At 45.6% G+C, this 12,271-nt stretch overlaps 1 protein-coding gene across 1 annotated transcript in view; it reads left to right on the forward strand.

Moving 5' to 3' along the window:
- MPZL2 (myelin protein zero like 2) overlaps window positions 1–12,271 on the forward strand; it is a 66,753-nt gene that overhangs the window by 31,519 nt on the left and 22,963 nt on the right. The window contains exon 2 of the mRNA XM_063943591.1: window positions 7,229–7,383. Within this exon, the coding sequence (XP_063799661.1) occupies window positions 7,229–7,383 (155 nt within the window). The remainder of the gene's footprint in view (window positions 1–7,228; window positions 7,384–12,271) is intronic.

A 12,271-nucleotide genomic window follows, 5' to 3' on the forward strand; every position in this document is an offset into this window, starting at 1 on the left:
CAAAAATCCCACAATATCCTCTGAAGCCAGAGGTGGAGTTAGGAGTTTACCCAGTAATAGAGCGCTTGCTACAACAGGGCATTCTGGTAAGAACGTCCAGCACTGCCAATAGTCCCATCTTCCCTGTTAAGAAGAGTGGGGGGAGGGGTTACAGGCTAGTGCAGGATCTAAGGGGGATTAACAAAATAGTTGAGAGTCAGTTCCCCGTAGTGCCAAATCCAGCTGTCATCCTAATGCAAATCCCTCCCACTGCCAAATTTTTCACTGTTATTGACCTCTGCTCCGCTTTCTTTTCGGTACCTCTGCACCCTGACAGCCAATATTTGTTTGCATTCACATACAGAGGAGTCCAATACATGTGGACTCGATTGCCCCAAGGTTTCATAGATAGTCCAAGTATATTTTCTCAGGCTTTGCATGATTGTTTACAGTCTTTCCAACCAGACAGTGGATCAGTATTGATACAGTATGTGGACGATTTATTACTGTGTTCAGATTCACTGGAAGCATCTCTGAAGGATACGAAACAGCTCCTGTTTCATCTTTCAGACACCGGACACAAGGTGTCCAAAGACAAGTTGCAATTATGCCAAACTAAGGTAAAATATTTGGGACACTGTCTAACACAAGGACTGAGACACCTGACCGCTGATAGAATCCAAGCAATTAGAGACATGACTCTACCACAAACCCAGCAACAGATCAGAACGTTTTTAGGAATGTGTGGGTATTGCCGTAATTGGATCCCAGGGTTTTCCATATTGGCGCTACCTTTGCAGGAAATGGTCTCCTCAAACAAACCTGATAGGATTTTGCATACAGACGAATCCGAAACAGCATTTGAGAGACTCAAACAGTGCCTAACGCAGGCGCCAGCGCTAGGTATGCCAGACTATGGGAAACCCTTTGAACTATACGGAACAGAAAGTGCAGGTTGCGCAGCAGGTGTACTAACCCAAAAACACGGTGATGCCAGCAGGCCAGTTGCATACTACAGCGCTCAGCTAGACACGGTAGCGCGATCCCTCCCCACATGCTTGCGAAGCGTTGCTGCGATAGCATTGCTAGTGACAAAAAGCGAAGACGTCGTGCTAGGCCACAACCTCACAATCCATACGCCACATGCAGTATCAGCCTTATTGAATTCTGCCCAAACCAGACACGTCTCATCAGCGAGGTTTACAAGATGGGAATTGGCACTAATGGCCCCCGTAAACATCACCATAAGGAGATGCAGTGCATTAAATCCTGCAACATATCTCCCAGGTGTGCCTGGTCAGGCACAAAGGGTGGAAGGTGAGAGTGCTGGGGAAGGAGGATTCAATACAAAGGAAGATACACATGATTGTATGGAATATTTGACCCAAAATTTTACCGCAAGGCCTGACATCAGTGACAACCCACTGGAAGATGCAGAACTCACGTTCTACACGGACGGTAGTTGTCACAGACAGTCAGACTCGGGAGACTTGTGTACTGGATACGCAGTCGTAGATGACCAAGACACCATAGAAGCGGAACCGCTAGGCCCACCTCACTCAGCCCAGGTTGCTGAACTGGTCGCCCTAACCAGAGCATGTGAATTGGCTAAGGGTAAGTCAGCCAATATCTACACCGATTCTAGATACGCATTCGGGGTAGTCCATGATTTCGGAGCCCTATGGCGCCTCAGAAATTTCATGACGGCAGCTGGTACACCGGTAGCGCATGCAGCTCACATAAAAAGGCTTCTAACAGCGATACAGGAACCCGACAGAGTGGCTGTTATCAAGTGTAAAGCACACACATATAGCCAAGACCCGGTATCACTTGGTAACAGCCGAGCAGACGAAGCTGCTAAGTTAGCAGCTGCTACCCCCATACAGACAGACACCACACAATTGATGGTATTTAATACCATTAACACACAGAAGTTGTGTGAAATGCAAAATTTGTGTTCCACACAGGAAAAGGCAGTCTGGAAGGCAAAGGGATGTAGCCAAGAGTCCTCAGGACTCTGGACGGATGGACATGGTAAACCAGTGGCCCCCAGAGCATATCTTCCATGTCTGGCTGAAGCAGCTCACGGGCTGACTCATCTAGGCAAGGAAGGGATGTGCAAATTGGTAAGAGCCTATTGGTGCGCCCCAGGATTCTCCTCTCATGCGAGTAAAAGAGCAATGTCATGCCTTACCTGTCTGAGAAAGAATATTGGAAAGGCAATACCTACAGAACCATCCCATATCCCACCTGGCGGCGGCCCTTTCCAGGTAATACAAATTGACTTCATTCAATTACCCCCTTGTCGGAATTTGAAATATGTACTTGTTTGTATAGATGTTTTCTCAAATTGGGTCGAAGCATTTCCTGCAGCTACAAATACCGCTATGTTTACAGCTAAGAAAATTGTGCAGGAATTTGTATGTAGATATGGTATCCCTAGAATAATCGAAAGTGATAGGGGTACCCATTTTACAGGTGATGTCTTCCAAGGAATGTGTAAGTTGATGGGGATAGCAAGCTGCACACTCCGTACCGTCCACAGGCGAGTGCGAAGGTCGAAAGAGTGAACAGCACTATTAAAAATAAATTGAGTAAAGTGATGGCAGAGACAGGATTGACATGGCCAGAAGCTTTACCCATTGTATTGTATAGTATCAGAACCACTCCCAGGTCCCCTCTTAATCTGTCCCCCTTTGAAATCTTATTTGGTCGACAACCGCATGTCATGATTAACCCTCAAGATGATTTGAAATGTAACAATGAAGTAACTGTAAAGTACTTGATTAACATGAGTAAACAGTTAAGGAATCAAAATGATAATCTGAAGTTGGTGATTCCTGATCTACCTGATAGTAATTGTCATGACATTGAACCTGGGGATTATGTAATGATACGAAATTTTCTACGCTCAGGTTGCCTTATTGACAGATGGGAAGGACCATACCAGGTCTTATTGACTAGCACTACAGCATTGAAGGTTGCTGAGAGAGAGACTTGGGTCCATTCATCCCACTGCAAGAAGGTTGCTGATCCAGAGAAGTCCCGTGATAAGGAACAGACGGTAGAGGTTGTATCACTGGAGTGTCTGTTCCAGGAGGACTGAGGCGGCACCTGAGCCTTGAAGACCGAGAGCTGTTGTCGACTCCCCACTCCCTTTTATTGTTTTTCTCCACTTCCCATCCCCTCTCCCTCAAATGTATTTTTCCTCCTTCTCATTCTTCTTCATCTCCTCCTCAAAGATGGACTTGCCCCAAGAGACTGTGATCCGGATTTTCCTGTTGACCATGATGTTAACCAGAGCAGTCTGTTCCGGCGAGAGTACCATGGAGGTCGATAGAGGTTCTGGAATGGGTTCTGATGATAAAGATGGAGGCGTAGTTTTCCAAGATCAACCTAACCAACAAGCAAAGGCGAGTATCAGAAAACGATCCGATAGCATTGATCATAGAAGAAATTGTGACGGATTGTTAGCTGAAGAAAACTGTATCTGTAGGCTCTGTAACAATGTCATTGAGGATGGGTGCATAAAGAAATGCCAATCCAGTTTTAATATCCATATGGACCGGCATCCATTGAGTGACTATCACTCCTTAGTGGGTAACGTATTAAACAAAACAGATTGTTGGGTATGCTCTCAAGTACCTCAGGGTCATAGCAAATCAGGGCTAGTACCATTTCCTTTAACGATAGGGGAGGTACTTGAGTTAAATGGTGGGAGACCGGTGGACCGGAGGTTTAATATCTCCAGCCCTCCTAGTTTGAAGCTCCACCAATACCACGTGGATAGGTCCCTATTATGTTTCAACATCTCCAATCCCAGAAAGCCGGGAAATTGGGAAGTGTCATGGAGTAACCACACCATGACCTTTTCACATAGAGCTGATAGAATGCCTACAGATACAGAGCTTGTACGCCACATAGCCAGTAGAGGAAAATCTTTCCGGTATAGATACACCTTAGGAAATAGGATTACTAGAGTTGGAGAAGTATCACCAGGATACTGTGCACATATCGTACAACCTGATACGTGCATTAAGCAGATGGAAGAATTAGGGCTAGGAGATTTCACCTGGAAGGTGTGTAATATGGTAATGTCTTTCTCCGTCCCATATGTTCTCCCCGATGATGCATATTTCATATGCGGGAGAAAGGCGTACAAGTGGCTTGCCCCAAACTCTGAAGGATTGTGTTATATTGGAAAAGTATTGCCTGAAGTGATGACTGTAACACATGACAAAATGAAAGACATACACCGTGGTGCCCAAGCTCCTTATACTCACACTCATTACGAGCACCGAGTTAAAAGACAACTGTCAGAAAGGTTAGAGCATCCGGCCTCTGATCTGATCCATGAATCCACCGGGATTCAGGTTCTGGTGGCGTTAGATTTCACTCGCACCGCTCGAGGAGTGATGAATTATAGATACATTTCCGCACTCGCCAATTTGTTAGATAATATCACTGAAATGTATGATGACACGTTTAGATACACTGGAAGAGAACTTCAAGCTTATAAAACAGAACTGGTACAGCATAGAATGGTTCTTAATTACCTCACAGCAGTGACAGGCGGATATTGTGTTACATTGGCAACACAGTACGGCGTGAAGTGTTGCACGTATATCACGAATAGCACCGAGGATCCGGTAGAGGTCATAGACCAAAAGATGGACGATATTCTCCAATTAAAGTGGGAATTTCGCAGAAAACACAATCTCACTCTTGCTGCTGTAGGTAATGAGCTGACTGGTTGGGTGTCATGGTTGAACCCGCGAAATTGGTTCTCCGGTTTGGGAGACTGGGCTCAAGGAGTCATAATGGATGTTGGAAAGTTTCTCCTATGTATTTTAGGTGTTGTTATATCTATTGGATTGATATTTAGATGCGGGCAGGCTTTAATGAGGTGCAAACAAAGTACAAGAGTGATGAGTTTGAGGAGTGGGGAAACTGTAATTAACCTGGATTTGATTTACGACCCAATGATAGAAACAATGATGTGATGAAAATGCGATTTCTACGGTCCGTTTCTTTCACCTGTTTTTCTGGTTTTTCTCCAAGATAACAAGACCCCCTTGGACGAGGAAGTTGATGAGATGCTATACAGACAACGGATAGACCAAAGACGAAGTTTTGACCACTTGAGATATGGACACTTGATGAACTTTGCCATGGATCCCCAGTTTCCCTAGAATTCTTAAAATTACGCTAGCCCAACATTTTTTGTAAATCTAATGGCATTGACAAAGCTTATTGCTCACGCTTAATGAGCAAAACAGCGCAAAGAAGACGACTTTCAACTGATACCGAACAAAACTTCGACGACAGATGTACATTTACCTGACATAGAATATCATTGCATTTTCCATAAGTATTCTTCATCTTCATCTCTACAACCCTCAGGTAATAACACACATAGTATAGGGAATACAGGCACAGATATCAGCAATCACATATCCCCCCATTCATGTATCATCAACTAAAATGTGCTCCCCATTTTGTTCAAAAATCCGAAAAGAGCTCGGTAAAGTTTGACAGCCCATCCACAGACCTGTACCACAGGATAAGAAGGAAATCAAATGTATACTTCGCAATACCTCGAAGCTTGATTTACAACACGTACGGCACGATGATACATGACCCCCCCAAACATGGACTCATACACATGCTACTGCTATCACACTAGGTCATACCCTCTTCACACCTACTCCTCTCTCCTCCCTCACCCAACCATGGAAATGAATTAACCCCTGACATATATTTTTCTCCTTTTGAAATGTTTTCAGGAAGTGGCAGTTATTATTGACTGCCAAAGGGTGGACTGTCAAAGTCAGAAAAATATCTCTATGCACACTACCATATTTCCACCTCACACAGGTCCGTGCTGCGCATGCGTACGCTCTCCCGTACGTGCGCATACTCACAGTCGCGGGCACCCGCAGGCGCATGGTATGCGTATTTACGGTAGAGTTTATGTGGTTGTAGCGTGCGACTCAATCGTAACATATTTTCAGTAATAATGTATTTTGTAGATCATGGTCCCTTTGATAGATTCTGAAAGTTTGGTTAATATAGAATGTTTATGAACAGAGGAATCCCTCTTTGTTTGATACAAAGGGTCAGACAGGAGTAATACAGTGGTGTTTAGTATCCATCGGAAGAATATTTAATTAGAAATATTCCGGTGTTGGCTTGAAGCAGATCAATCGCTCGTGCGAATAGTTATGGACATAAGAAGTTTATGAACATTTACTTTATTTGCACTTTATTACCCATGGGGCGGGAAACCCAGTTTCCCTCCCACCTGAGCAGTTGGAAATCGTCACAGCCCACCTGTATGAATTAACCTATGACCTTTTGTTATAATGCGAAGCCGAATTCCTGTGTCCAATGGACGATCAGATTGTAGGGACCATTAGATTGCATTGTGTGTGGGGCATAAATAGGCAGGCCGACCACATCCAGCTCTCACTCTTCAACGGTTCTCATTGCTGAAAATCGGGTGCTGGATGTCCAGGCGCATGCGATCGTTTCCCCTTGTGCGTAAGTTTTTCTCCGTAATCATATTGTCTTACTGTGAGCCATTTCTCTCATCTCTCTCTCTCTCTCTCTCTACTCTTTCTCTCGTATTTTCCCTTGATTAGATTGTATTGTATTGTATTTATAGTGTAGTTATTTGGTTAGGAAGTCTCTGTTATATTGTAGTGTATCATTTGTACTGTGATTCCTTTTTACAAGTATATTAGTTATAATACATTTAATAGGCTTTGGACCCAAAACAAGTATCTGTGTATTTTCTCATAGTGCTAAGAATTCTCTGAGCGTCGGTGACGCTCAAACAGCTTTGTAGTTAATCAGGTTACACAAGGTTGCACTTACACTTTGTCTCTACATTAAGGTTTACTGTGTATTTCATTGTTAAGGGTATAGATATAAAGGTTTTGCGCTGTGAGCGTCTGCGCCGCTGGTGATCTCCTCGTGGTCTCGAGCGTCCGTTACGCCATAGCGAATCATTACGTTAGTCATAGCCAATAGCGTGCTTGTCTGTGATCTCTGGGCCGTGAGCGAACGTGACGCTTGAGCGTCTCGCCTACGGCTGAGCGATCGTTACGCAACTAGCGTACCCTTACGGTACTTCTTAAGTAAACAGCGTACAGTGTTCTTAGACCTCATAAAGGGTTATATATATACGATAAATATTTAGCTTTATCAGTTTCTTGTGACGTCTTTTTTCTACTGTTTGTTCTAGTCTCATCGATGGATATTTACACCCCAAAGGAGATCCAGGCTCAGAATGGAACAGACACCCGGCTAAAGTGTACATTCAGCTCTTCATCTTCATTGAGTGACGATCTCTCAGTATCCTGGACATTCCGCCCTCTGTCAGGAGGAAATGGAAAAACTGTGAGTACAGGACAAATATATAAACTGCATATTGTTGAAGGTGGCCGACTTTCTTGTTCATTTATTCATGTTCTAAAGGTGCCAAACTCTACATTGTATCTTCCATTCAGTGACAAGGGAGGGGTTAGAAGGAAATGAAGCAGGCTATTGCAACAAGCCGTACAGTAGATTTTGGGAGACATTTACTAAGCAGTGATAAAAGCGGAGAAGTGTGCCAGTGGAGAAGTTGCCCCATCAACCAATCAGCAGCTCTGTATCATTTAATAGTATGCAAATTATAGATGTTACTTCAGTGCTGATTGGTTGCCATGGGCAACTTCTCCACTGGCTCACTTCTCCGCTCTTATCACTGCTTAGTAAATGTCCCCCTATATTTTGTTGCAACCTTACCATGTAAGTTTGTGCTCAGACATCTGATCATGCAATAGAACTGTAACACTTGGCTGATGCCGCCAGAGGTTTCATCAAAATCTGGGCAGCACCATGGTACGCTGGCTAGCATTGCTGCTTCACACTGGGGTTATGGCTTTTATTCTGATCTGAGACCAATCTGTGTGGAGTTCTTAGTGGAGAAAAGCCACATTTCTGTTTATTAAATTAACCCCAGAATCTCTAATCAAACAAAGTCAATGCTGTTGCTAAGTCAAAATGACAATTTGGCCATGATGCCGCCGTCACTGCCTGGGCCCGTGGCCACTGTTGGTGGCCCTGCCACTCTCCATAGGTCTCTCATTACCCCTCTCCCGCCATAGTTCTTTCATTGCACCCTCCCTCAGGGATACAGTCAGGATGCTGGCGCCGGAACTCCGACATCACTAGGAATGCCAATGCTGGAAAGGGAGGGTTAGGGTTAGGCTGTTGGGAAGTTAGGGTTGGGTAACACCAGGGTCGGTTAGGCTGAGGGTGTGGGGGGGGGGGGCTAGGGTGCAGGAAAGGGAGGATTAGGTTTAGGCAGCGGGGAGGGGGAGGTTAGGTTTAGGCTGCGGGGAGGGGGAGGTTAGGTTTAGGCTGTGTGGAAAGGGAGGGTTAGGTTTAGGGTGTGGGGAGGGTGAAGGTTAGGCTGCGGGGAAGGGAGGGTTAGGGATAGGCACCACCAGGGAGGGTTAGGCTGCTGGTGGGGGGCTAGGGATAGGCTGCGGGTAGGATACATAGCTCTGTTATTGCATCCTCCTTTGTGGAGGATCTGCACAGATTACTGACTCTGCTGCACATCATCCATAGCCCTACCTTGAGAGCTTACAGTACCTCTCAATTACAGCAATTACAGCGGGACAGTCCTGCTATTGAGATACCGTCTGCTACTGGGTCACAGGCACACAGTGCTCAGCCGACCTGCAATTAGTCCTCCCCCAGACTCCCATTGGCCGGTTTTCACAGGCGTCTTGGAGTGTGCTTATTGGAGATAGGCTGAGCACTGTGTGCCTGTGCGTGCTGTATGGATTGCCATCGGTGGGGTGTCCATTGATGATAACCATCGATGGTACACAAACCAGGTGCTGGCTGGTCTGCGGACCAATGAGAAACCAGGGGCAGGGCTTAGCGGGTGTCGGGGGGCTGAGCTATGCCGTGTCTTGGCACCACATAGAAAGGTATGACAAATACTTTTTTTTCAATCGATGGAGTGAAACCATCTGGTTCTCCCCCTATCGATGGCAAAAGTTTTCTACATCGGCCATAAACCATCAATGATTTTGAATCATCGATGGTCGATGGCCATGCCTAGCGTGCTGTGATGGCAGCTGATCCCCGGGTAAGGAAGCCAGCATATACGTTACACACAACTTGACATGTATGTATATATGCGCTGTCAGGCTCCCCCCTTGCAGTCTTTGGTCAGTGCACTGCACAGCAAAGCAGCAGATGATTCCTGAATAGATGCCTTGCATCTAAACAGTGCAGAGAGAAGAGTCTGGGACTGCCCAGCTTATCGCGGAGCGCTGGGTACGCGCCCAAAATAACAAAAATTGGAGGATGTGCAGCAAGGCCACGCCCTCCCACCTGAGACCACAACCCCTTGGGAGATATGTTAAGAGGACTTATGCAGAGTAAGAAGTAAAGCAAAAATAAGAGCAAATGTAAAACCCCACTGGTACTAGGTATGCAAAATCTGCAGTCACTGTGTATAGTGCATCACACTTACTCTGCCCCGGCTGGTCATGGGTTCAGGCACAGATACCAGAGGGTCCCCTGAATAATCAGGTGTTTAATTACAGGTGCATTGTGGGAGTGGACTACAGCACATAAAGAATTGGGCGCCAGGCCATCTCATAAACAGCATAAAGTTTATTTTAACATCAAAGCATAGCAGGAATAACTTCTTAATGCATCTCCTCCAGCACAAAGCATAACGGTTACATTAGACCACATATCAGGGCACCTCCTCCAGCGCATCACTTAATTGCAGCGGCATGAATATTGCAAACAGCATTACGTACCGGGGCATTCTGTGACCAGTAGTGCTACACATACCAGGTTACCGTCTCTCTCTCTCTCTCTCTCTCTCTCTGTAATAGCGAGGACTCTTGTCCATGGGGGGCTTCTAATCATGCCGCATGGCTTCCGACCACTCCCCAGATATCTCTTCTCATGAGACACACCTGTGGCACATTCTTCTCACTGCATCACCCCCTCACTGGATTCTGAGTACTGCTGCTCTCACACTGCGGTGTCTACTTCTGTCAGGTGCCTTGCTGTGGCTGGCATCTCTCCCCACCTAAACATGTGGGGAGCCCTCACTGGGGCTACATCTTTCCAGCTAATCCACCACGCTTCTGCTAGCTAACACACGTGATTCTGGGCTGCAAAGACCATGCTGCTGCTGCATGGCAGCCTTTTATAACCTGTTATTCCCAGGGAGACATTCTATCTGGGATTTCCCGCCCTGAGCTCATCTGGGATTTCCCGCCCTGAGTTGCAACTTGGTGAGTCCTGCATTTGCTTTTTGCAGACTGATCTGTTTCTGTGAGTTGGGCTGTTAACCCCTTCTGTGCTGCAAGCTGTAGGCTGCTGGCTCAGTTGTATGCAGCTCCAACAACCCTTTTACTTTTATTACAATCATGCTGGCACCTGTAGTGCCACAGTTGATTTGTACTTGCAGTTCCAGGGTATTACACAAAGTTGGACCTTGAAAAATCCATGAAGGTGCTGCAGGTTTGGAAGATTTCAAATGTACATAGGAATGAGTAGGGAAGGGCTTGTCCTAGCTCAATTCTAAAATCAAAACTACACTATGGGCCTAATTCTGAGTTGATCGCAGCATCAAATTTGTTAGCAGTTGGGCAAAACCATGTGCACTGCAAGGGGGACAGATATAACATGTGCAGAGAGAGTTAGATTTGGGTGGGGTGTGTTCAAACTGAAATCTAAATTGCAGTGTAAAAATAAAGCAGCCAGTATTTACCCTGCACAGAAACAAAATAACCCACCCAAATCTAACTCTCTCTGCAAATGTTATATCTGCCTCCCCTGCAGTGCACATGGTTTTGGCCAACTGCTAAAAAATTTCCTGCTGCGATCAACTTGGAATTACCCCCAATATAACTCACCCAAATCTAATTCTTTCTGCACTTGTTATATCTGCCACACCTGCAGTGCACATAGGTGGTCATTCCGAGTTGTTCGCTCGCAAGCTGCTTTTAGCAGCTTTGCACACGCTAAGCCGCCGCCTACTGGGAGTGAATCTTAGCATAGTAAAATTGCGAACGAAAGATTAGCAGAATTGCGAATAGACACTTCTTAGCAGTTTCTGAGTAGCTCCACACTTACTCGGCAACTGCGATCAGTTCAGTCAGTTTCGTTCCTGGTTTGACGTCACAAACACACCCAGCGTTCACCCAGACACTCCCCCGTTTCTTCAGACACTCCCACGTTTTTCCAAGAAACGGCAGCGTTTTTTCGCACACACCCATAAAACGGCCAGTTTCCGCCCAGAAACACCCACTTCCTGTCAATCACACTACGATCACCAGAACGAAGAAAAAAACCTCTTAATGCCATGAGTAAAAAACCTAACTGCATAGCAAATTTACTTGGCGCAATCGCAGTGCGAACATTGCGCATGCGCAATTAGCGGAAAATCGCTGCGATGCGAAGAAAATTACCGAGCGAACAACTCGGAATGAGGGCCATAGTTTTGCCCAATTGCTAAAAAACTTACTGCTGCGATCAACTCAGAATTACCCCCTATATGCAGAAGTAGCCCATATTCTCCCTGCATGCCAAACACTAAAGTTATGTGCACCTTTGTACTGCAAGATGGATTGTTCAGGAGCAAAGTTGCTGCCTTTATATCCCCTTTTTGTCTTTGCTCATAACTCTGCTCCCTGTGTGTAAAATGCTGAATTATCTGAAATCCAGTTATGGACAGAGACAACACTGCTGCTTTGTGTGTACTTGCAGCTATCATTGCAAGGCTGTACGAGAGAGCCGACAAGGAAAGTTATTGTCTATGCAGGAATGAATGTATTTGATCAGGTTACAGAGCACCTGATACCGCTGTCCCGTTGCTGCACAGTGGAACACAATTGTTACACACTTTTTCAGATTAGGGGATACTGGCATGGTAACTGTGCTTCACAATGAGGTTATCACTGGTTTTACTGGTGGTGGGTAAAGATTAGTCAGGTATCATTACTAATTGTATAGTATGTAGCAAAGATACTAGAAATGTTTTGTATGTAGTAAGTGCACTGTGCAGGTGCAGAACTACCATTGGAGCGGCAGGTGGACTGCACCAGGGCCCCTGGAGACTAAGGGGCCCAACCTCCCTGAAAACGCTTGGGCACGCCTGTGTTTTTCCTGAAATTCCCAGAAAACGGCCAGTTACCACCCCCAAACGCCCGCTTCCTGTCAATCAACCTGCGTATACCTAGCGATAAAAAAAACTCTG

This window comes from Pseudophryne corroboree, chromosome 10, assembly GCF_028390025.1.
Source record: "Pseudophryne corroboree isolate aPseCor3 chromosome 10, aPseCor3.hap2, whole genome shotgun sequence".
Classification (NCBI taxonomy): Eukaryota; Metazoa; Chordata; class Amphibia; order Anura; family Myobatrachidae; genus Pseudophryne; species Pseudophryne corroboree.